The sequence below is a fragment of the Scardinius erythrophthalmus genome (assembly GCF_964197995.2).
Source record: "Scardinius erythrophthalmus genome assembly, chromosome: 18".
NCBI classification, from domain to species: domain Eukaryota; kingdom Metazoa; phylum Chordata; class Actinopteri; order Cypriniformes; family Leuciscidae; genus Scardinius; species Scardinius erythrophthalmus.
The window spans coordinates 15,442,972-15,468,517 of NC_138238.1; the positions used below are offsets into that span (position 1 = coordinate 15,442,972).

Below are 25,546 nucleotides of genomic sequence, written 5' to 3' on the forward strand. Positions count from 1 at the left end.
CAAATTAATTACATTCCAATCATTTGTGTCATTTGATAAGAACTTTTAAAATTAAATCAAATTCAGTATGATTCATTAATGAATCATTTAGAATAATGTGTGTTCTGGCTTGGCTGACTCATTAGGGGAAAAAAGACGATTCATACAAAATCGTAGATTGCTGCTACCCTTGCAAGCAATTTTACTCTACCCAAGAGCAATATCTAATTGAAGAAATACTTTAGAATAGAGCACAACAAAAACGTATTATTCATTACAGAAATTTCCATGACTCAAGACAAGGAAGTTAACATCCTTTCCAGGCCTGGAAAACTATTTTAAAATTCCCTGATACTTTCAGGTTTTCCATGACAGTGGAACTCTGTGCCTTAAACCTACTGCTTAGCACCTGCTACTCTCCAGCTGCTTTGAAGTAGCCAAGAATTGAAAACTAAACTCAAAGAGAAGTACTTCCGCGATGACTGGCAAATAAATAAGAAAAAAGCAGCATGTAGCAGTAGCACAGGAGTGTTTAAAGAGCATTATCACGTCATGCTGCATAGGGATGCACCGATACCATTTTTCAGAACTAATACCAAAAATTCTGAGTATCAACCTATACCAATACCGATCCGATACCAGTGCAGTTTTTTTTTTTTAAGTTGAATTTCTATAACCCTGTGTTGAACTGATAATCGCTCTTTGGTGTGTTGAACAATCTACTTAATACAGACAACTTCATTATAAAGAAAAACAACAAATCAAAAAAATATATGATCATAATCTATGATCTATATCTATAATCTATCAGTGGATAATTCAGCAGCACAAGTGCACAATTTTATAAAATCTGAAAATTTAGTGAAAAAAAAACCGTTTAGTGGGGAACAAAGAGACAATAATTGTAGTACTAAATCTGGTAAAACGTTACACATTGCTCGTTGTATTGTTGTACATGAAAATACATTCATGAAAAACAAGATAAAATCAAAAAGATTGCTTATAAATACTATAAAATTAAGACATTTTTTAAATGTATTAGGGCTGCAACAAACGATTATTTTGATAATCGATTAATCTAACGATTATTAGAACGATTAATCGACTAATCGTCGATTATTTCGCCGACTAATCAGTAAGTTTGGAACGATTATTCAGCCTTTTCAATTAGTTAAAACACTGAGTTATACATATTCTAACTATAATATAAAAAAAAGAAAATCACTTCAGCTTTTGAAATGGTTTGTTTAATGAATTTTGAGCCAACTAAACAGGTCATTCTCTTTAAGTTTTCAGATTTCTGTCCAACTCAAATCACACACAAATGCTCTAAGCATTGGTTAAATATTCGGGTTCTCTTTCAATAGAAAAAAAAATAAACAAAAAAAATTATCAGCTGCATTACAGACAAACTTAAACTGCAAACAATTATTATAAGAACACAATTTTAAAAAAAATTGACTGCTGAGCTGACAGAGACATTCTCATTCACCTTTTAAATTACAGTATAAAAAAATAACTGACATGATATTCTTCATAACATCTCTTTTTGTAAGTCTTCATGAATATGGAACAAAATACAGGCAAGTGATAAGACTGTAATAACTAGTTACAATAATAAAAACAGCCCTGACTCCTAAGCTCGATCAAGCTTTATTCTATGCAAAAATAATCATCACATTACTGTAATTATATTATTATTGTTAATATTATTGCTATTATTAGTAGTATTGCATTCTCTAAAAAGAGATTTACTGCTAGTTATTTAGCTTCAGCTGGAGAATATTCACCTCTCACTGGCTCGTCTCGTGCCGGGTTTTTCCTCTTTAAGTGCTTTAACATGCATGTTGTGCTCCCGTGAAAAGCAAGTTACGCCTTGCATGTATTGCACACGACAGCATTCTTGGTTTGAAGTTTTGTGAAACTTTCACACACCTTGCTAGTTCGGATTCGTTTGCACTCCGTCAGAATTCGCGCTGTGTTTTCTGCTACCGCATTTGTAACGGCTGCATTACACTCTAGCGCTACAGCGCCGTAGCAGTCAAATCGCGATATTGCAGGCCCTTACATTAGGTCACGTGGGATCAAACGACTACTCGACAACAAAGATATTTGTCGACAATTTTTTATTGTCGACGTTGTCGACAATGTCGACTAATCGTTTCAGCCCTAAAATGTATAGCACAGCTGTCTAATGAGGCAGCAATATATGATAGATAGGACAGAACAAGATAGGCCATTAATAATCTTGCATTGCACAAAAGCATTATGATTTGAAAGGCTCCAATACAGTGCGGCAGAAAGCGCTTATGTGCATCCAGAGCACAGAATGATGCGCTTGAAGCAACATGGAGTCACAGCGCTAGGGTTGGGCCGATAGACGATGCCATCGTCCATCGCGATGGCTGACAGACATCACAATGTTGAGCCGGCAAGCGCTGAAAGCACAGTTTGAATCTGGCAGTTATGTCACGTCACTGTACATTCGCTTCTTAGTGGTCAGCTGCTGCAGTGTGCCAAAATCGAAATTGCTGATGAGATATAGAGGAAAATATCTAGTGGAAAATGAGAATGTTACGTTACCCCCGACCCCCATTGTCCATCGCGATGTTTCACTGTAGACATCGTCTGATGCCAAATTTGTAGACATCGCCCAACCCTACACAGCACGTCGAGTCCACATTGAAAAGTTCAAAGCACAAAGGAAAGACATATTGATGTATAGTGTAATATACAGTATCTATCTATGCAATAGTTTATTCAGCATTTTCTTTTAACAGTTTTAAATTTCAGTTCACAGGTGAAGAACAATTATAGTGCCCTCAACTCCAGAGTTGTGATCTAACAGACACTCGGTAGAAAGTAACATGATTAAGGTACAGCAATACAATCCAGCAAGATAAAGTCATTTTATGCAAAACCATAGACCGTTATCTCCAGATCAAGAATGATAATAGTAACACTGAATCATCTTAGAGATTGTTTCATCGTGTTGAATGTCATAACTGAACGCGACACGCTGTTTGAATGCTGAATGCAGAATGACTGACAGCCACAGTGGAGGGAAGAGTTTACGTGAACTTGAATTTAACGACTTAAATATTCATTTCTACCTCACATTATAGTATAGAATGGCTTCTGAACATATAATATAGTGCACGAACTTTATGGTGCTTTATAATGTTTGTGTGCCTTTTGTGGGGCTTAACAATAACACTCGGATTATTAATATTATCATTATTTGGATCGGCCTCGTGTGACCGATACCCGATCCGGCAAAGAATGGCAGTATCGGAGCCGATAGAGATACTGACTATCGGATCGGTGCATCCCTAATGCTGCATAAGGCAAAGACTTGCTGCTGCCTCCTACCAGCATGGACAAGGAGACCCTGACACTGCTTACGTGGGTGGTGCGGATAAGCAGAAGTTAGAGACATAAACACATTGCAAAATCTCTGAATGTTGTCATTCTATAAATACAAAACCAATCTGTGATCGTTTGTGGAAAAAAAGTAAAAGAGAATCTCAGTAATGACTCTGCAACAAAACACAAACAAAAGGACATTATATATTTAACCTCCACACCACAAATGTATCTAGCATCATCTGCATGTCTACCCAACGAAACATATGAAAAGTAACAAACCAGGGTTGTTAAATTCAAGTTCACGTAAACTCTTCCCTCCACTGTGCTGTCAGTCATTCTCCATTCAACATCAAACAGCGTGTCATGTTCGGTTATGACAGTCAACATGATGACTCAATGTTCCTATTATTATACTTGATCTGTAGATAAAAGGTCTATGGTTTCACATAAAATGACTTTATCTTGCTGGAGTTTATTGCTGTTCATGTAACTTTCTCCCGGGTGTCTTTCAGATCACAACACTGGAGTAGAGCACTGTGAATAGTTCTTCATGCGCACAGTAACTGAAATTTAAAACTGTTAAAAGAAAAGGCTCAAACTATTGCATTGATATAATAATATACTAAGCATCAATATCTCTTCCCTTTTTGATTTTAACTTTAAGTAAATTAAACATTTTCAATTAAATCAGGATGATCCCGTTGCAAGTGGCTTTGCATCTTTGTGGTATTACCCGAGCACTTTACTTTTACCAGGCAGTTCTTAGTTCTTAGTTCATATAGTGTTGATTTTGTTTGTCCTATCAATGGTATAAAAGCCAAAGTGGGTCCAGATTTTGGACTTGGACGTGGCTGGAGCATCTATTATTTTATTCACACTGCTGTCCACCATCACGTTAAAAAAAATATTTTTCTTGGGCTAGTTAGCTAATGTTCATGTTTCCCTAATTCATGTGTTGAGCGCCAGCTCGAGGAGCCGTTAAAGGGATACTTCAGGATTTAGCATTAAGCTTTGTATTAGTAGAAAACCTGTAGTATTTTTGAATTACCGTGCTTTCCACCCTCATATACCACTGAGACGAGAGATTTATGTATTTTTTGTCTGGAAAAAATCCTTTTTTCTGATTTTCTGGCCAGAGACTAAAGACTACAGCCAGTAGTAGGGGCTGTTCCGCATGTGTTCAACCCGCCCATAGAGGGTGGGATCTCACTCACATAATGTACACACAGTCAGCCGTCTTTCTTTGGAAGCTAAGCTAGCAGGCTCTTGTTCTGTGAAGAAAGCTGAGTAGTAGGGGTTACCATCCTCCTTTTCCCGGACTTGTCCGGCGGGCGAGATCGTTCAAAATGTCCGGGATTCAGCTTTTGCTTTCTGCGGTCGCCATTCATTGTTTACATGCACACCTTTTGTTTCAATTTAGCTGAATTCATTCCGATTGGTGAATCTGAATGTAGTGTTTACATGAATGCTAAACAAGTGATCGGTTGATGTGCGTTTTAACATTGCTAAGAAAATTCCCGCACCTCCGTGAGAGATACGAGACCGGTGCGTCTCAGTAATGACGCCACCGGCCTCGCGCCGTTCTCCCGCGGCCGTCAGCCTCGTCCTGCTCGCCACAGTAAACATGATGAATGGCGACTGTAGAACGCAAAAGCCGAATCCCGGACATTTTGGGCGATCTCGAAATCCCAGGCAGACTCGTCACGGAGACTCACTGGTAGCCTAACCTTGTTGTTTTCAACTGCGCTCTCTAACCGGTAGGCGTGGCCTCCTAGGGCAGCGAAGCAAGTGCATTCTGGGAGTTGTTGTCTTTCATCCACATAAGCCAAAAATACATTTTCTGGCTTTTCTCAGTCTAGAAAGCTCCAAATAAAAAAAATTCTTCACATTTCTTCTACATAAATGACCTATTTTAAATACACATTCATCTTTCCAGAGGTGAAGTATCCCTTTAAGAAGCGACACTGGGAGCAGGGGAATCTAGAGCACCTTAGATATTTGGCACCAGAAAAAACTGAGACAGGCTTAAAACCAGAAGAACTGTGGCAACGTCTCCAAAACACTAGAAACCTACCTGCAAAGCTACAGTACTGTGAAAAGTGTTAGGCACTTGTGTAAAAATGCTGTAATGTGAAGAGGCTTTCAAAAATAATGTCATAAACAGATTTTATTTATCAATGAACTTCTATTACCCAAATCAAATCACTATTTCTTCAAGCGTTTGAGATGTTGCTGCAGTTCTTCTGGATTTAGTCTGTCTCAGTTTTTTCTGTTTCTTGATGTGATCACAGGGCATTGAGACTCGAGGATTGTGAGATCAGATCTCTGTGTGCATCAAAAGATATAAATAACTGGCTTAAACCCATTTTTTTTGTGAAATACTAACGTGCCTAAGACTTGCACGGTACTGTATGATCATTCCCTTCTGAAACGCTAGGATTTGAAATCACCCCATTCGTGGCATCACAATTTCTCTCTACATGACCCTTAACGTGCATGTATTATCAAGATGTGCTCTTAAAAAGCTGCTCACAATCACAAATGTGAAATAAACTGTAGAGTAAGATCGTCCGATGTTATTCTGTCCCTGAATGTAAACAAACTGCAACCCCAAAAACTGCATGGCTGAAGTTTATTTTAATTATGTGCCTGACTGATTGAAAAAATGTTTCTATTTGTTTGTATCATTTTACAACAGATTCTTAATTGTCAAAATGTTGCAGCTTTCTCTAAATATCTTGTACTGAAAACTACAGCACTGCCAAGAATTTTGACCTCAGAGGAAAATTATGTGGTTGCATTTGTTCATTTTAATCGGACTCGGGCTCAAACACATACAACTCTCGACCAGAAAAACACAAGTCACACATGCTGTGGGGAAGAGCATGGAGACAGTACGAGTTAACCAAGTTCACCAATCACAGCAGTGGGCCATTTACTTTAACGTCCCTTGAAATTTTGACAGTGTTTCCAATTAGGATGGAAAATGATCGTTTTTACAAATATAGATTTAGTGCAAAAAAAAAAACTTTGCTCCATAAGCTGACCTCAAGAAACATATGCATTTTATGACCCCTTTAAGAACACAGTCTGAAGCCTAAACCGATTCTGGCCTTTGATTCAGAACACAGAGTTTTTCCATGGTTTCCATGATCATGACATTCCTGGTTATAGAGATCCTGCATCACTTTTGAGATTACCCCAATAAACTGGACTGCACTGACTTAAACAACCTTTACAGCCACATTACACAGCTGAATGATGTGGGTTTTCAGACTTACTAGAGATGGAGAAGCTGGCGGGAGTAGCCTGCATGGCTTCACGCCTGTAGTCCCTGTCTTTAGGGAAACTGTTGACCACTGCAGCCGTCTTGGTTGCCTCCTTCTGCCTGTGCTCTCTGAAACAGGAAGACATTCACAAATGATACAAAACCAATATCGCGATATGGCTTAGCGCGATTATCAAATCCCAAAGGCCGTGATTTAATTACATATGTGCTATTATATATTGTTTCAAAGTGAAGCGCAGCACTGTGTACTTTAACACATGACCAGCATCTAGCTTTCAGTGTCTCAGAGCATCTCTACGTGTGCAGTGAGTCTGAGGTCACTAAAAATGCATATTGAAACGCAACATGATCTTTCCAAAATTGTAATGCGAAGTATTTATAAACCGGCTGTTGTCAACAAAAGAAGCTTTAAGGGCTCCATGCGGTTTTCTGGCAAACTAAAAGTTTGATGTTTTTCATAAAATGAAGAAATTAAGTCCGATTTCCCCCCAAATCATGCAGAACCTAGTGCACATGGATGGTTCTATACAACAGAAGCAGTTGCAGCCCTGAGCTTATTTTTGCTGCATACTGGGTTGTGGGGTATTTTGACTATTTATCAACACAATCTTTTGCAAAACATTTTATGAAGCATCGCCAATTAATGAAGGTCATAAACGATCTGTGTGAAAGCTCAGTCGCACTGTCAGTTTGAAAGCTCAATGCGTGATGCTGTTGCCATTACACAGCTTCTTTGCTGATGTGCTGCAGATGCAAGATATGTGCAACAGGCCTAAGTCTAGGGCTGGGCGATTAACGATATCATATCGAGATCCGTCGGTAACAATGTTAAGCTCTGGACATTTTTACTTGATATGGATTCATTTAACAACCTATCACACAGCAGAAATAAACACGACACCAGAGTCAGTGCATGTCGCTAATAAGTGATTTCTGCGTCTCTTGTAAATGAACGACGTGGTTTCGCCCGATACACAAATTCACACATATATGACGCTCACAGTGTTTCCAGTGTCTGCCGTCTCAATATACGAACTACATGAACACATGAATTTAATCTCCAGAGCTGCTTTGAGAGTCACTTCACAAGCTTTTCACCATTTCATTTGACAAAACTACCGTCAAATACACACTGAAACTAAAACTGAAAGATCTTCATGACAAACCGTCAAAATAAATGTTCCGTTTAACTTCAAGAAATTATGACGGAAATAAATCACTACTGTACTCTAAAATGTCCTCCTTAAAGTAATAATAATAATATTGTTGTTGTTTCTAATTACCATACAACCAATATATTTTTTCAACCATGTTTTACATTTATCTTATTTGACAAAATAAAAATGCAATGTTTTGTTGTAAATTAATTGTTATATTTTCATTTGATTACATTGAATCAACACTTGATTACATTTTTAAAGTTTACATGAATTTGTATTAAATAAACACAGAATCTCCAAAAAATCTAATGGAAAACAAAATAGACTTAATGGGGCCCTAAATAAAAAAGGTAGCTTACTCTGTGGAGTTTAATTGTGAACAAACAAGTTTACATTAATTCTCAAGGTCTAACAAATATGTGGAGAGCAAAAATATATATAAATATTTTATAAATAAAATATATATCGCCCAGCCCTACCTATGACTGCATAATGCGAAAGCAAAGAGCTGCTAAAAAGCATTTTCCATATGACTGCTGGAAATCTTCTGCAGAAACATACTAGTTTAAACATTTTCTACTTGCATCGATCACCTGATGTTTCACGGGCAAGGTGCATGGATTAGAGTATTAGTGTATAATTAAGCACAATTTGTGTTTGAGGCGAGGGTTGAAAGAGTGCATGTTTAATACCTCTCCAGCCACTCTTTGGGTTTCTCCCACTGAGACACCTCTGTCCTGCAGTTGTAGTAGTACTTCTTCCCTGAAGAACTGATGTGTTCAGACCAATCATCTGCTGGCTCATATGGCTGAATAGAAGGAAAAACAACAGGTGTGAGGACTGGGAACATTGAGATTGTTTAAAGCGTCAGGAGGTGTTAAAGACAAAAGAGCGGTAAAGGAAGGAAGATGTAAAGGAAGGGAGGGGAAAAGAACAAAGGCAAAAACAAAAGGAAAGACCTGAAAGGGAGGGAAAAAAGAGAAGACAATCTAGGTGTTTGTTGTTTTTCCTCTGACTTAAGGAAAGGCCAAACAGAGCAACAATATGAGGAAGTTTAAAATAAAGTATACGTCTGGGAAGAAAAGAGGGAATGGGAGCATTAGAGAGACAGACAGATGGAGCGTGCAAGCGAGAGAGAGCAAGCGCATGCAAGCTGAATCCTGATGCAAGCATGTGTAATATTTGATGAGGTGGATCTCTGCGCATCGCCCCTGCAGGATGCCTCTTTAATCTGCCTGAATACACCCTCCACTTACTAGCAGTCTGACTGTAAAAGCCTTACACCACCACCACACAGTCTCAATTATTGAAGCTAAAGTGTGCAATTTATGTGCCACTAGCATCACCAACCGGAATTAAAATAACAAGTTTCCCCATTGGCCTATGGGTCATGGATAGGTTGTTTATCATGACCCAGTTAGCTGTAGTCAAAAAGCATCTTTCTGCCTGGATGGTCATTCAAAACAAGACATGTATTCTGACAATTTTTTTGCTAGCAATGCATTTATTGGGATCCTGTGCAACAGTTATCTCGTCTCTTGTAGAGATTTCCTTTGAAAAACTCTTACTGACCCCAAACTTTTGAAAGGTAGTTTATTTCTCAAAATGTAACTCAGAATACAATGATGTTCCATGCAGAACTGATTAACACTGTTAATTTCATTGCGCACTAAACTCTGTCTCTGCCCTTGAAAGAAACCCCAATTAAGTAGTAAATATTTCAAACCATGAAAAAAAGAATTCACCTCTGTATGCCTGCCCAAAGCTAGCTCTCACCTTCATAACATGATTACAAGGTTTAATACAAAACACAAAATCTTGGGAAAGGTAATTGAGCAGATGAAGAGGATATGATGAGTGAGTTCATAAAGTAGGTGGAGCATCTCACCATCTTCAGAGTGTGGAGGAGATTTTACGCAGCGTATCAAAAGTGGCCCCATAACATATAATCAAAGACCATTTTATACCAACAGTGGCACAAGCACAGAGATAACATGTCAATACTAAAGGATTCAAATTTTATCCTGGCTAATCAAAACAATCTTGGATTCATAAAGAAAGCTTATGCCACAAAAATTAGATCCATTGATCGAATTTGTTTAAATTACCTTGGTTCGTTCTAACATTTTTCACAAAACAACCCCTCAATATTACTATGGCTTGGCAGTCTGTTTTTAGACTTAAGACACAGAATGCGGTCCAATTTGGCTTCATCCATGACCAAAATAGCCTTTTAACAAATGATCTGCTTGACTGCAAGCATTTTTTTAAATGTCAATTTAACAGAAATCAAACCACATGATTTCAATGTGTATCGTAATTTACCAAGTTTCAAAACCTTAAATGAATGATGTAATGCTGAAAAGCATTAAATCTCCTTTCTCTACTCTGGTAAAAGTACGCTGTGCCTTGCATCTCCCAGAAGAGCTCATATTATCTACAGAAAGGGGACAGATGGTCTGCACACAGGAGGTTTGACACACAACCAGACAACACATTTAACAGTGCTGCCGAATTCATGCCAGATCCAAATAATGGCCCATAAAATAACATACCACTTATTAGAAGTATGAAATATTTGATCAGATCTGCCAGGATAAATGCTTTCAATTTTGCCTTGGTACTAAATTAATGCATCCTAATTGCGACTATCAGTAAGACAGTTATTCAATATGATTTATGCAAAACTAACAGCACAAAATGGCAATTAGGGTATCATAAAATGTTCTGATTTATTCAATAAACATTCATTCTATAACAGGATGATTGTGCCAAAGCGTGAACATGGCCTTGTTATGCACGCTGATTCAGACAAGTTAGAAAACATTGAGAATGTAGGTCTTACCGTGTCTGATGATTTGTTGGGATTTGAATGAGAGTTGGAGCTGTGCAGAGAGCTGTGGTTATGAGAGTTCTCTTGAGGGGAAATACTGGTCCCTAAAAGAAGAAGAATATTGCCTGTAATCATATGACAAACCAGTTTAAGTTCTTTCTAAAAACTAGTGAAGGACAATGCAAATCTAAGAGTTATTACCACTTCCGGTTGGTTAAAACAACTCACCTAAAACATGACATACCGTCATCTACGCAACTATAAAGCTTCACAGACAATATCCCATAATTCATTGCCGTTTTTCCACTTACAGCAAAATCAAGCATCTATATCAATGACTCTTATAGCACTTGAGCTTTTCATAGCTCAATGCCGAGACAAACACTTCTATGCCATCCTATCAATTCCTGCTTATTTTGATTCAGAGTCATTTCAGCTTGAACTGCACCAACACGTTTACACTGCTAAGAAATACAAGCTCTCTAAGACGCATCTAGCAAGTGTTCATGCAGCATGATTTCAATGCTAAAGCGATGAACAAATCAAATGATTTTTAATACTGATTTGTATGCGTGTTCATCACGAGTGTTAAAAGCACTGTTTAAATATCTAGTAAGGCCGTTCTTTACAATATCCCCATAACTGAAAGGGACAAACTGAAAGGTCTTACCACAAATTGAGGTAACAAACCAATGAAATAGAAGCATCTTCAGACAAATTACAAGTGTTCAGTGAGATTACTCATTCTGACAAAAAACTAATAATCAGTAGAGCTGGGAAGAGATGAAGAACAGCATAATGATTTTATAACACACCAGACTCAACACTCTTAATGATAAATCTGGCACACAATCAGTAACTACACAAAAAAAAAAGATTACTCATGGTAAACAAACACATACTGGGTTTAAACTGATGACCAATTCAATGAGCAGATAGTCTGCAATAGCATTTTGGCGTAACAGACAAACCATTGCTAGGCTACCTGATTACTGTAGTAGTTATATGTCTTAGTGAGCTATTACAGTGCAAGAATACACAAATTCATACAAGTTTCATACACTGGGTAAACTCGCTTCAGGTGGAAAAGATAATGTTTCATGGTACAAGAAAGTCACACAGAAAGCCCTAAGTCACCTGCAGCCAACTGCCAAACCCTCACTGGGGCATTTCAGCCGCAGACATCCCTTAGGGTACAGACAGTCTTCACCGCCGGAGAAGATGTGTCAGAAGTATGCCAGTAACAAGAATATAAAGCCACTGTGAGTGAGGAAAAGATTAGACTGAACAGACATACTATGTCTCAATATCTATGAAATCAAAATTTGAGCTTTGTGGCTTTTGGTCCATGCATGTCAGCTTTGAAGTGATCTAGATGCATTCCTTAATGTTGACATAGTACACCTTTAGAAGATATACAGACAATTTACAGTCTCTCTGATCAGGGAACAGACAAAAATATCGATGACTCATCCTGCACTACACAGATTTTTGTCCAATCAGATGCTCTAGTCTAAATACCACCTGCAGTTGATGATCATGTAGTATTTTAGCAATTAAGAAAAATGGAGGGAAGAGCTCTTTCATATGTCCCAGTCCCACCCAAACTTCATGTGAAAACGAAATACTTCAACACGAAAAAGAAAACTGCACATGCCAAGCCATTTAAGGAGTCTTTCTTTTTTATCTCAAATGGAAAAAAAAAGTGTCAGAAGCAACTTTTCGACATGCACATACGCGCGCACACAAAACAAGTAGTAGAACAAGTTAGCAACTATTTACTTTACCCTACATGTGAACATGGAGTCAAGGAAATGCACTTTATTAATTCAAGTCTGTACAGTGAAGATCAGCTAGAATTTTACATTTTTTAATTAAGAGTATTGGTTAGAAAAGCAAGCACACAGCCTTATAAATGTTTTAGGAGTGACTGTGATGGTTCCAGAAAACCTTTTTGTGTTTGCTTTAGGCATATGACAAGTTTCCTTATCTTGGTTTTGATCAAATTCATCAGAATGCAATAATATGGTCAATGAAGTAATTTATTTTAAAAAGGCCAAAGTGAGACGTGATAGGTAACAAACTGTCCCAACTTCCATCAAGACTTCATATTCTCCTTAAACTCCATTTCATCCACTAGGGCTAGGTTGGAAATATAGATTTCTCATTTTTGATCGATATTTCTTTAACAAACCAAAATTGTTTTGTATATGTCAAGATCAATCTTTTATGCTGTTTTGTGTTTTTAGTTTTTGCATAAATAACACATTATTTGTAGAGAAAAAAAAAACAGTATCAGCTTTCAAATTCTGTCAATTTTATCACAAAATTCGAATAAACAAATAAAAATTCAGACACTCTTCAATGTCACGTGAGAGAAGATATACTGAAAGATAGGGAACTCACTGAAAACAATTTGTTTCAAATGCAGAAAGACATCAATAAAGTTTGTGAACATAATGCTGCATTTTCCTCAGGAAAGTCATTCAATGTTCATAAAAAAAAAGAGCACTAGAGAGAAACATTTAACTAATATATATATATATATACTAAATTTTATTTAATCATATTTTTACCTGATAATGATGTCTTAGTGTTCAGAGATTTATTTAAACATACATTAATCATAAAAAACTAGTTATGACAGCCACCCCTTAAATGATCATTTTTCAACTAGGAATTAGAGTAGAAACTAAGGCTATGTTCACACTGTCGATCCAAATCCAATTACTTGTGTATCCGATTGGAATCTGATCTAAATTACTGACCGTCCACACGGTGTACCGCAACTGTTCAGATCTTATTTGTGTGTCCCGTGGCGCTCTTTCGTGTTCCGGAATATCTGCATTGGTTTCTATGGGCCAAAAACAACAACAGAAGCAAACTGGAGGGGTTTGCAATACAGATGTTGTCTTATTTACAACATGACAATGTGTAGCCACCGCACTGGACTACTACGTCTTCAGGGGCGGCGTCAGAAATGTATGCGCAGCTTTATTCGGTGCGGTCATGTACGCCAGTTTTAAAATTCAACGTCTCCATTATATTGTCACTTTCTACTCAACCGGCACATGTTTCCTATAACAACGTCTGATATGTTTATGTTTTACGTGGCGTGAGAAAATGACAAACCACGAGAAATCTGATTAGTGTGGTCAGACAGAAACAGATTTCCAGAAATGCAATTTGTATACGATTTCAAACCACACATGAAAGCTCACATATGAACTGCCTAATCAGCAATTTAAAAGACTGAATGAAACTTTAAGTGGTGATTATTTTATCTAAATATAGCCTAAATAATTGAACTTAATCATTTGGGCTTTTAATCCTTTTTGTCAACTTTAACCTTTAATATTATAGTAATGGACCAAATGAATGGTTTACATTTAGTTAACAGCATTAGATTTTTTCCTTAAGAAAAACTGAAATCCTGAAATATTTCCAAATTAATCGATATTGAATAAAATCGAGAGCTTGTGAATCGAAATCTAATCAAATTGTGAAATATGTCATGATCCATCCACTAAAGCACAATATAATTGGGTATATGACATCCAGCACAATATGACATGGGTTAGCTGCTTTTAGCATTTATGGTTATTACAAATGCATATATATTACAGCCAACAAATTATGTTGTTAACATTTTTAAATAATGGTTATAATTTTTACTGCTTCGAGGGGATCTTTGACAAGATGCCAAACTTAACCTATGTAGCAGATCTGGTAAATATGAATGATAGACGCAAAGATTTTACACCACCAATACTCATAAGATGCAGCACTAAGAATAATGAAAACATCCAACGGCACACAACCAGGCAGAAAATTAAGTAGATTTTTCACTTTTGTCCACGACTGAACACGCAATACACATCACCGCTTTCAAAAATGTGTTTTTTTAGTTTACATAGAGATGATAATGGCATCATTTAAAAAAAAAAAAAAATGCATTTTGAAACCAGTTTTCAAAAGTTTACGTTTCAGGCCTCCAAAACGCCTTTCTCATCTAAATGAACGGCCAAAACATTGTCATTGTAGAAAACTGGCCAACACAGTTTTCAATTTCTAGTTAAAATAAAATTTGTGTCGTGTAAACTGCCCCTCACTATCTAAAAGATTATCATTTGAAAGACTGAAGCCAATGGTCACCAAAACTGTTTGGTTCCCAACATTTTTCAGAATATCATTTTTTGTGCTCTACAGAAAGTCATACAGGCATGGAACGACATAAGTGAGCAAATCATGAGAGAACTTTCATTTTTGGGTGGACTTTCGTAAATATGTAAATGTTACAATGATTCTGCTTATTTAAACCAACTGAACAAAATCATTCAAGCTAAAGCTAAGTGTTATTTCCAAAGAATGTTTACCACACCAATAAATTCATGTGGATCTTTCAAGAGAAAAAAAAAATAATTCTGCATGATAATTTCATTTGTGATTGGATCACAAGTTAGTCAAACTGGGTCTTTCAAGCCAGCTTATCTTTAATAAATGATATAGCGATCTTCATGTAGATAGCAAAATAAAGTGTCTTGTTGAAAACTCTGGAAAGAAATGATCATGCTAATACCTGATCTGAAGAGAAAACACTCTGTATAGACCTTGAACATGAAGATAAAGCACATAGTGCTCAGTCAAAGCCTTATATTCTCCTATCTGAAACGGCATCATTCATAAAGTGAATGCAGGGTGCTTGTAAACAATAGAAGCAGATCCCACTTCAGGTACTGTGATTTCATTTACTGTCTGTTTACCACAAAGACAGCAATCTGTTCAACTTACACGCAAGATGTCTGACTAGTGTTTACATAGAAACAATTATGCACTAATTAAGATTTACAACATGGATCTAGGCACCTGTATCAGCCTCAGATCTGTGCCTCTTATTGAATTATAAGTATGACTCCCTGTCTCCCCTCTTACCTCCTTCTCTGTCTCTCCCCCGGTGTGGATGGATGGCTTTTGCTCTGCCATGGCCGGTGCTGTCCATGTGCTTATTTTCTGGACTGTCTGACCGCCGCAACATCTTGCATGGTGGAGTGGCGTCGTTGTTGTCACGCATCTTCTCATGTCTGTGATCGGGGTGACTTTTGGATGAGTACTTAAGAGTCTGTCAAAACATGATATTTCTACATTGAACTCTGCTGCACAATTAATCTCTGACATACAAAGTACATTTGAGCTGGATTATAGCTGGTCTACAATGGTCATTAGTTAGCTGACCAGTTTGTTTAGAATGGTCTACTAGCCATTGACCATCATCTAAAATGTTCCAAAACACCAAAATACTTAATAGGAGCATGTCTGTGTCATAACATACTTTGCACGTCATTGCAAGACTTAACTGAACACAGAAAAGCCTTTAAGCCTATATCTTTCTCTCAGTATTACATACAATTAAGCACCTCTTGATGGTCTACACAATAACAACACTCGTTTTATTGGGATTTTGTTGCATTTACTCGCTCGCAACTATCAGGAGTATTTATAACAAATCTCGTACCCTTATATTCGTGTTTACGTATACAGCCGTTTCTCTAAAGCAACATAATTTAGAACCTTGAATCAATGTTAATAAACGTTACTATATTGATAATTTAGAAGTAAATCGCGGTGGCATACAGGCCCAATGTAGCCGCTAGCGAGCTAACGTTAGCCTGTTAAAAGTCGCTAGCGACCTGAGCGCATTTAAAACATGATAAATTCGACGGGCAGGCGACTAATGACAGCACAAATATATGTTTGCAGTGTAATGTAAATGTGTGTGTAATTTTAAGCCGAACCCGGGGAGAATAAGGCACTTTTTGCTGTGTTTTACGCACAGAGGCCTAAACTGCTTCAAAAGCCTGCACTAGATTTACCCCATTTTAATCTTATTTGTTTCAGATCTACCTGGTAGGGCTGAGAATCCCTTCGGTCGGTGCACCTACAAAATAAACAAGAAAAAGAGACAAAGGAATAGTTAAAAAAACATCTTCACAAACAGTGGCAGAAATTGCAACAGCTGAATCGGCTTCCTTAAGTTTCTACTTATTTTGGTTTGGCTAAAAATGGCGGATTGTCAAAGCGGAGAAGGAAAATCGGAGTATAAAACAGAGCTCTTTACCCATCGCCGAGTCTTGGTTGTTTCCTTGCATACATTACCATCAATGCCGTGTTAGTGTGTGTGAAGTAGATGTGAAAGATTGGCGACTTATTTTGATTTTGGAGTGGCCTATCGACGACCCGATCGCGTATATAAATGTAATAGTTCTATTGGAGTCGCTCTTCGCCTCTGCTAGTCAGTAGAGCGCCCTCGGTCCATCTCCCACTCACACACACACCAAAACTCTGCCCCTATCTACAGAACAGCGAAGCTCAGCCTTCCTCACACACCTCAATCCGGGTTACTTTGAGGCTCGCTTCGGCTCGACTCGGCTACTGTCGCTGGTTGAAATGATCTTAGGCAGTGCATGAAGTAGGGATCTGCGTGGATGTTCGCAGGGCTAAAAACGCGTACAAATACACTGTGCTTGGCATACTTATAGATAACAGAGATGTGCCGAACGAGGTTTCTGAGGCAGTGTGAGTGAGGCTTTTACAACAAACTGTGTTGGTGCTTCGAAGCTCTTGACACAGTGTTCTACTTCGCCATCTGGTGGTCATTAATGGTCTGTGTGTGTTACAACCTTTTTTACAGTCTATGGTTACAAGGTTACAACCCAAGAAAACTCACGGCTGTAGTTGCTGGAAGACATTTGTTTAAGATATATTCTATAGAATTTAAACTCAATACTGAAATCCCCATAATGAGACGAATGCAGAAAGGTCCTGATGCAGGTATGAGTAAAAAAAAAAAAAACATTTTATAAAAAAAAAAAAGCTTTAGTGGCACAAATCCCTTGTTTTGTTAATCTAACATAAGATTAGATTAACATGAAAAGTATCTTTAAACAAATGTCTGCCAGCAGCAACTGCAGCTGTGAGTTTTCTTGGGTTGTGTATGTCTCTGAGTCTTGTGAGTTTAGACTAGATTTTTGTTGGTTTTTCCATGCAAATTCTGTCAACTCTGCCAAATGAGACAGAGAGTGTGCATGGACAGCAATTTGCAGGTCATACAGATTTTCAGTTGCATTTTATTCCAGAGTTAATCCAGATTCAAACCCTGTCAGCTAATTTATTTGTATAGCGCTTTATATAATACAGATTGTTTCAATGCAGCTTCACGGAAATAAACTAAAATTACATTGTTGCAAAATTCATCAATTAATAAATAACTTAAATTTTAGCTGTAAAACAGTGTAGACAATAATGTAATTATGCAGCTCAATTAAGGTCAATAACACTAACTCTGCATTAGACAATATAATTATTCAGCTCAAGTAAGTTAAGTATTGATTCAGTTGGGTTCAGTGAAAGTGTCAATGTTGCAAAGTTAATCAATTTTGAAACAAATTCAATTCAGATGTGGAGCTTTACAGTACATCAATTAAGGAACAACTCCAAAGGCTCTTTAGAAGACAATAGTGTCATTATCCATCTCAGTTCAGTTGTTTTGTTCTCATTGTCCTGTTGTGCTGTGTTTTAACTTTGAGATTAAAGGCAAAGGGCAAAAGATCTTAACTTTGAGATCTTCCAGAAGGTTTTAGGTTTTATCTCATGGTTATAACAAGCATGCATGAGTTTAATGTCTCCCCATATGACAAAGCCAACGTGATTCCTCATGTCTAAGCCATTTTCATTTGATCTAAAAACACATTTATCCATTTTCTTTCAATGGATGATTTGGTGTTTATAAATGATTTGGCTAAAGTTTTTCCGGTCTTTTAATTTGGTTCTCCACAGTTTTTCTCCTAACAACTTCATCTTGAATATCCACAAACAGCATTGACATAGGCTATCAATCAAGTTATAACTCTTAAGTGATTTACAGAATTAACACATTAGGTACCTTGCTAATGATTATTTTAATATAATTGTAATTTCATTAGTTTCTATCACTTTCCACTCATTTTAACATTGCAAGATAATTATTACTACACTAAACAAATTTATAAATTATAAACAAGTAATATTTCACAGGCTTTTGGGACTCTGTAATGCTGGAAAAGAACTTTTAACATCAGTATTAGCTCACTTTTTGAAGACACACTGTTTATTCTAACAATGGAAGCAGGTGCATCAGCACACTGATTGTCTGTGTCCTTTCATTTGAGCTCCTGGTGCCTCTTTGCAGATACATTTTCCAGAATCAGTTCACTCATACCTGCACAATAGTGCAAATAAAACACTATTACTGTATTCTAAAATATTACCAATGAATCTTTAATTAATTAAGCTATTGCTGGTCCAAAAAAGACATTACATGTGGGTTATTAGCACAGCAAAATTACTATACCCACACACATAAAATGATTTAAAACCACATTTACATTTTTTTGCACTGTTTACACCATAAAAAAAAGTTGTACCAATTCTTTGCTTCTTCTGCTTGAAAAGCAAGGCCAATAAAATGTGATGATTGGTATTATAAATTGCAAGCTGTGTCATTTGTTTAATTTGATTTCAATATAATTTCATGGTTGAACCTGAATTATTTTTCCAGGTTCCAAGTAATGATGGACAAGTAGAAATGATCATGTCCAAACTTTACTCCAAAAATACAGTGTAGTTCTCAGTGCAAGTGTCATCAATCTCATATGTCGACCACAAGAGGGTGCTGTAGTCTTAATGTAAAGATGTTGCGTGGTTTGAATGTGAGTGTTGGCTGGGCCCTTCTACGCACGTCAAAAAAGAGGGGCTCTGCTCTGCCACTGATCTATATAATGTCTATATCTATATGTCATTATATAGATCAGTGGGATCTGCTTATTTTCTTTCTTTCTTTCTTTCTTTCTTTCTTTCTTTCTTTCTTTCTTTCTTTCTTTCTTTCTTTCTTTCTTTCTTTCTTTCTTTGTTCTGAACAATTTTTAATTTTTGTTGTGTAGAAACTAATCCTTAGTTGAAGCCACGAGGAGGCATTGTCTTGTTTAACTTGTCAAACCAGTCTGCGTAGTAAATTGCCTCACCGCAGAAAACCACTGAGTGAGACAACAATGAATTAGCGTGTCGAGACGGATCAAATCAAGTTACTAGAGATAGGCGAGATATTCAAATAGAAAAAAAAACGGTGGTCATGTGCTCTAGAACAGGAAAGACAGGTGTTCTGTCGTCTGAATTCTTAAGAACAGACCTACTCGTTCATTCCGGGAAATTACCCCTGGCAAAAGAACATTCAAAGCAACAAAGAAACGTGTATTTATGATTTATTTACGTTTGCACACTCTCCCTGTAGACCTCTTATAATAAAGCATAATTTTTGTAGAGAATAAGGCAGGTGTGGCATATGATTGAGTATGTAAACGCCAATCGGATTTCAGGATTACACTTTGGTCCCGCCCTATTTTAGTTAACCGTCCAATCAAGAAAAGGATTACTTCCGCCCGCCCGCCTCGTTGAACGCAGATTGTACGAGGCGTTTTGCCTGGAAAGAAAAACACGTTGGACGAAAAGACCTACTCAAGCCTGGGATATTTTAATTTAAATTCTGCATTTTTTACCTTTTAAAAGCAAACTGAAGGCAACTTTTTTTTCCTCGGGAGTGACCGCCCAAGAAACCCAAGACGTCTTGGCTGGACTTCCCAAACACAATACACAGCTCGAGTGAGTAATAACAACTTATTTATATACAGGGACCACAAACATTTACGGCGTTGTTTATATTTAAACATGACTACAAATCTTAAATGTTTAGTATTTGAGGGGAGTATCAAAAGAAGTGCTTTTGAAAACTCGAGTATTGACTTGTTTCATTGTTTTTGTGTGTCCGGTTTTGCTCGAGCCAACGGTCGGGTGCACTTGACAGCGCGAGTTCTCTGTCAAGTGCACAACCGACCATTGAGCTGAACTGGACAGGACACACAAAAACAATGAAAAGAGCCCACTATCCTTGATGCGTGGAAAGGATCTGCTTTATTTCAGCAGAGAGTGTTGACGCGGAGCTTGACACTGACATCACCGGGTGGGTTCGCCCTGAGCAACAGGGTAAACTCCTCTCTCATAGTGAGTGCTCAGCTGCTAGGGTTGGCCTAGGCTTGTTTTATACTATACTGCTAGAACTATACTATGCTTTGTTGTTATTGTTGTGATGCATGTTAGATAGAGATCAACTATTATTGGTAAGTTAGCACTTTACAAAAAGCTTCATTTGTTACTAGGCTACATGAGGTAACATGAACTTATTAATTTGTTTATTCATACACATTTATTAACGTAAACTCTAAAGTAAAAGTTACATATTTATGATCAAGTTAATATAGATTTTTATACACACACACAATTACTATGTTCCTGCCTTATACCAATACACTTTATACTCAAATAGAAGCTAATCAAATGGCATAGTCTAGGTTGTATGTTTTGCAATTCTTGATCATCGTGTGCATCTATCATATCTTGACCCTAGTTGATAAGGCCACTTGGACAATTCACAAAACTGAGAGGAATTTCAAAACCGAACAAGCTGTACTATCCATTTCTTTGATAGGTTCAGCCCTCTGGGATCTTCCTTGTTGGCAACAGACCATTGAATTGTAAAAGCAGAAAAGCAGTGTGATAGTTTATTCTGTGACCATGAGCAATTGCGTTCTAGTGAAAATGGTTAATATTCAAGTAATGAAATGACTGAATGCACTCTAACCTTTGTTCAAATAGGTACTAAGAGGTTTTCAGTTCTGCTGCCCTGTGGGAAACGCTGGAGACAGAGGTTTGTTTGAGACTTGCTATCTGCTGTGTCAGATATCACTGCTCAGAAGTGCCCTGTCTGCACTCCCTCTGATTCCCCTCTTCTTGACCTCTTTACACACACTCACTCGTCGTATCGTAGTGTCAGTTGACAGGCTGACGTTACAGTCCATGTCCTGATCGCTCCCTCTTTTGACGGTTGTAACCTTTTAGGATGCAAGTAATTAAACACAAGAGAGGGAATACAATGTCTTATGTGTGTGAGTGACTTTTAAAGTCATTAGAGGTCAGTTAGCATCTGAGACTAGAATGCAGAGAAGCCCCTACATCCTTTTGAATTCCATGTGTGTTGTGTACCGAAAGGAGGGAATGTGTTCTTTGGCGGTCCTACAGGATTAGTGAAATATGAAGGACTGAAAATACACACTTGAAGTGGAGAAGAAATCACTGATGAGTTAAACTGAGGTGATATGCATAGACCATTTCAGGTCATCACCTGTTTTTGAGCCTGAAACAAAGCTAATGTGTCTTGTAAACACATGTACTGGGTTCTAACTGCGATCATCAAACTGTGATTGATGGATGCATCTGGCCGTTCAGGCTACATAAGCCACTTTTATGCACCGTCGGTCCGAATGGTTCTAAGAACCTTAAGGTACGGTTCCAGTTATGTTTCCACTTGAGCCTGGTACGGTATGGTAGCCTGGTAATACCAAACTCTGCTACTTCGCTTTGCTTCGTAGACAGAGTCTGGAATGGCATAATTGAAAAGCGTTTTCTTTCTCGCGGGCGGGCGCTTGTCTGAAGTTTAAAATCATTGGTTACCCGTAAGCCAATCACATAACGTTTGGTTATGACATGTGTTATGCGCAGGCTCAGCCGCATCTAACTTCCACTGTAAACACATGTATGATGCGAAAACAAAACCATCGAGCGAAATACCGGAGTGAACATGGCTGTGAACGACTTTTGCAGATTATGTGAAGTAAATCTACGCATCCACGGTACAATCAGCGTCTACGTCACGGCTCTCAGCACGCCCTCTGTTCGTTGATTGGCCGGCTGTTTTCAGGCCAGAGGAAAACTGAGAGACAGGTCGCTGTCTCAGATTGAGTACAGAAGCGAAATGAAATTGAGCGGAAGTACGAAGTCTGACGTAGTCAGGCTAACGGTACGGCACAGCACGATTAAAAATCGTTCTCGGCCCGGAATTCTCAGCACAGTGCTGAACTGTGAAGGTAGAATGTGTGTAGTGACGCTGGCATTCATGATTGGTCTTGGTCACTTGTCTGTTGCTTGGCTACCAGTTTCTCTGATAGCTGACTAATTGCGGTATTTGAGTGGCGTAAACGCAAATTATTAATAAAATTAAAAGAAATATCTGATCATCTCATGACATCAGTAAACCGTTGCGTTTCCAAGGCAATGACTGACGCATCAGTATTACATTCCAAATAGGTCCATTATCAGCCCCACAAGTGGAAAATGAAACCGTACTGGCTGCCCTGGATCGGCACGGTTACGCAATGAGAACCGTTCAGCGGCTATGCATTAACCTTACTTCTCCCAAACAGAATTATGTCAGCATACGGAAGTTTAGGAACCCCACAAGTGAGCGAGCAGAAGATTTAGCTGCATTTCATTGGCATCATGACAGATGTGGACTCCAATATGATATAAGCATAAAAATAGTGGGTTTGATTTATATTCTTTTTTTGCAGAGATGTATTTTAGTGACTATAAATGCGCTGTACTCCAGAGATTGCAATCCGACTGGTCAAGACACAGGAAGCGACCTCCTTACTGTTCTATACTGTGTATGCGCAAAAGAGCTGTTCTGATGTTTACATGGTAAAGAAACACTGAGGGAATAAGGAAAACATTTTCCATGAGAAAGACTTCAACATGGTACTACACCCTTAAGCACAGATTGATGTAACCATGTGACTCTTCAGAGAGGCAGAATATGAACTAGAGCGCTATCTAATTTGTTGTCAGCCCACCTAGTCTGTGCAGTGGCACTGTGGCAGAACAGGTGTCTAATGGCTTTGTGTTAGCTGGCCCTGTGTGTGGCCCAGCATTACTGGGATTCCTGTGCTGTTGTTTCTGTAGTGGTGAGGTCGAAGCTGAGGGAGAGAGAGATGTCTTGGAATGTGATGTGAGAAGTTTTGAGCTGCAGCAGAGGTTTAGTGTCTTTAAACAAAAGATTATATGTAATAAATAGGCCCTACATATTTTATATGCATGTATACCTTGTGCTTTTATTCATTCCACTGACCTGCATTCTTTGTGAACCGGCCTTAAAGGTCCCATGACATGCTACTTTTTGTAGGCTTTAATATAGTCCTTAGTGGTCCGTAGTACTGTATCTGAAATCTCTTTCCAAAAATTCAGCCTCGGTGCAGAATTATAGCCACTACAAGCCAGTCCCAGAATGAGCTTCCTTCAGACGGGCCGTTTCGGTGTCTGTAGCTTTAAATACTAAGGAGGAGAAAGGCGGCGCAAGGTGGATGTGGGTGTGGCCTTGACCATCTTGCGCAACGGTACCATGCATGTTTGTTTATGTTGGATATATTGTAATGGCACAAAGACACGCAGTCTTTCAAGCATTTCAGTTTGACCCAGAATCTGATCCGGATGGAGAAGTAACGGATGAAGAAGTTGCAACTCAGCGGCTCCTGCAGGACGTTTCCGAATGGTTAGTTAAAATATTATGTCTGGATACGGTACTTTATTCGGATGGTTACAGTTATAATCATGTAGCTCACGCGAACCTACTGTTGCCTTTACATGAGAGATCTGTAACGTTTGTAATTTATCTTATTACAGTTACAATTAGCGCAATTACATTAGCGCAAGTAACTGCATAGCTGCATAGCTAACGTGACAGCCACATTCTACGTGTAAGAAGCTAGGTAACCATAAACAGTAAAGCAACACACTTATATATAATTTGTTGACTTACTTGTCCGACGTTCAGCAAGCCCAGCTCTGTATTGACCATTCGATGTTCATTTGTACATCCAATTATTGAGCAATTATGCTTCGCTCGCTCAAAAGCCATGATATCTCTCGTGGACAAACTAAAATCGCGCACGCGCGTTCCTACTTCCTAGCTCATTTTCTCATGGGCGAGAAATATTCTCTGGGCGGGCAAAGCAGAGAAAGGGGAGGTAACATTTCTCCTTATAACGTCATAAGGAGGAGATTCAAGATTAGCCCGGTTGAGCTTCCATTTTCTCAAAGGCAGAGAAAAATAGCAAAAGCTCTATTTCCACCGATTAAAATTTCTAGAAACTTTGGGACCATATACAGGCTAGGGGAACTCATATTAATGTTAAAAAACCTCAGAAAGTGGAAATTTCATGTCATGGGACCTTTAACACATAGCCTACATTTTATTTCTCAACTGTTTACATTCACTTTTTACGAGGATACTTGCCAATATGGGCATTTTTGACATCATTTTGTGTGAATATGTCCGTTCAAACACAAGAACAAGGGAAAGAGGACTCAATTCGGTATTTGCACGCTGTCTGTCGGCTTTCTGGGTGCACTCTTCGAATGTGTGTTGCGCACACACAACTTCTCAAGCAGCGAGTATTGCCTACCAAGTTGAGTTATCTTTTCTTCTTGCACTTGAATATTTAAATTGGCGAAGCTTAAAAACGTGTGAAAATGATCAGCTTTAGTGACAATGCAGCAAGTGACACTTCCATCTACTTTCCTGAGCGTTGTTCGTGCCCCGGGCCATCGAACAGTCCTTATTGTCAAACCATGGGTCTCATTCTCTGCATTTTGGTGTTTTTATTAAGGGAAGTTTTAAATATGAGTTGTGCGGTGGCCTTGGTTCCTCATCATTAACTGAGGGGGAAGTAAGTGAGCAGTTCAGTTGTTTAAAATAATGTGGTGTAAAGGTCATACCCAGCAGAGTTAGCAGTAATACATTTGTCATCACTATATCTTGCAGTGTGTCAGAGCTCAGGTGTTCTTTTCAAAGAGCTCTGCTGCTTTTAGACTACACAGCAGCATCTGAATCAGTGGTTCAGTTTTGCTGACATGCACATTATTCCACAGATCTGCTGCGTATTTCCCATCTGGCCAGCCTGTGTCTGTTATTCCTTGTACACTTATACTTCCAGATCA

General features: G+C 38.2%; 2 protein-coding genes across 4 annotated transcripts in view; one reads left to right on the forward strand and one right to left on the reverse strand.

Moving 5' to 3' along the window:
* Positions 1 to 17,223, reverse strand: part of waca (WW domain containing adaptor with coiled-coil a) — a 34,402-nt gene extending 17,179 nt beyond the window's left edge. Inside the window, exons 1-6 of the mRNA XM_081392478.1 lie at positions 16,746 to 17,223; positions 16,532 to 16,565; positions 15,563 to 15,749; positions 10,643 to 10,734; positions 8,490 to 8,605; positions 6,630 to 6,745 (exon numbers count right to left, since the gene is read on the reverse strand). Of these exons, the coding sequence (XP_081248604.1) occupies positions 6,630 to 6,745; positions 8,490 to 8,605; positions 10,643 to 10,734; positions 15,563 to 15,749; positions 16,532 to 16,565; positions 16,746 to 16,786 (586 nt within the window). The 5' untranslated portion in view covers positions 16,787 to 17,223. The remainder of the gene's footprint in view (positions 1 to 6,629; positions 6,746 to 8,489; positions 8,606 to 10,642; positions 10,735 to 15,562; positions 15,750 to 16,531; positions 16,566 to 16,745) is intronic.
* A 2,872-nt stretch (positions 17,224 to 20,095) lies between these two features.
* Positions 20,096 to 25,546, forward strand: part of mpp7a (MAGUK p55 scaffold protein 7a) — a 132,681-nt gene continuing 127,230 nt past the window's right edge. For 2 of the 3 annotated variants that reach the window (XM_081393688.1, XM_081393691.1), the window contains exon 1: positions 20,096 to 20,320. The gene's annotated coding sequence lies outside the window, so the exon portion shown is untranslated. Of the gene's footprint in view, positions 20,321 to 20,583; positions 20,702 to 25,546 lie in introns of those variants that run through there. The other variant, XM_081393690.1, reaches the window with a different exon arrangement.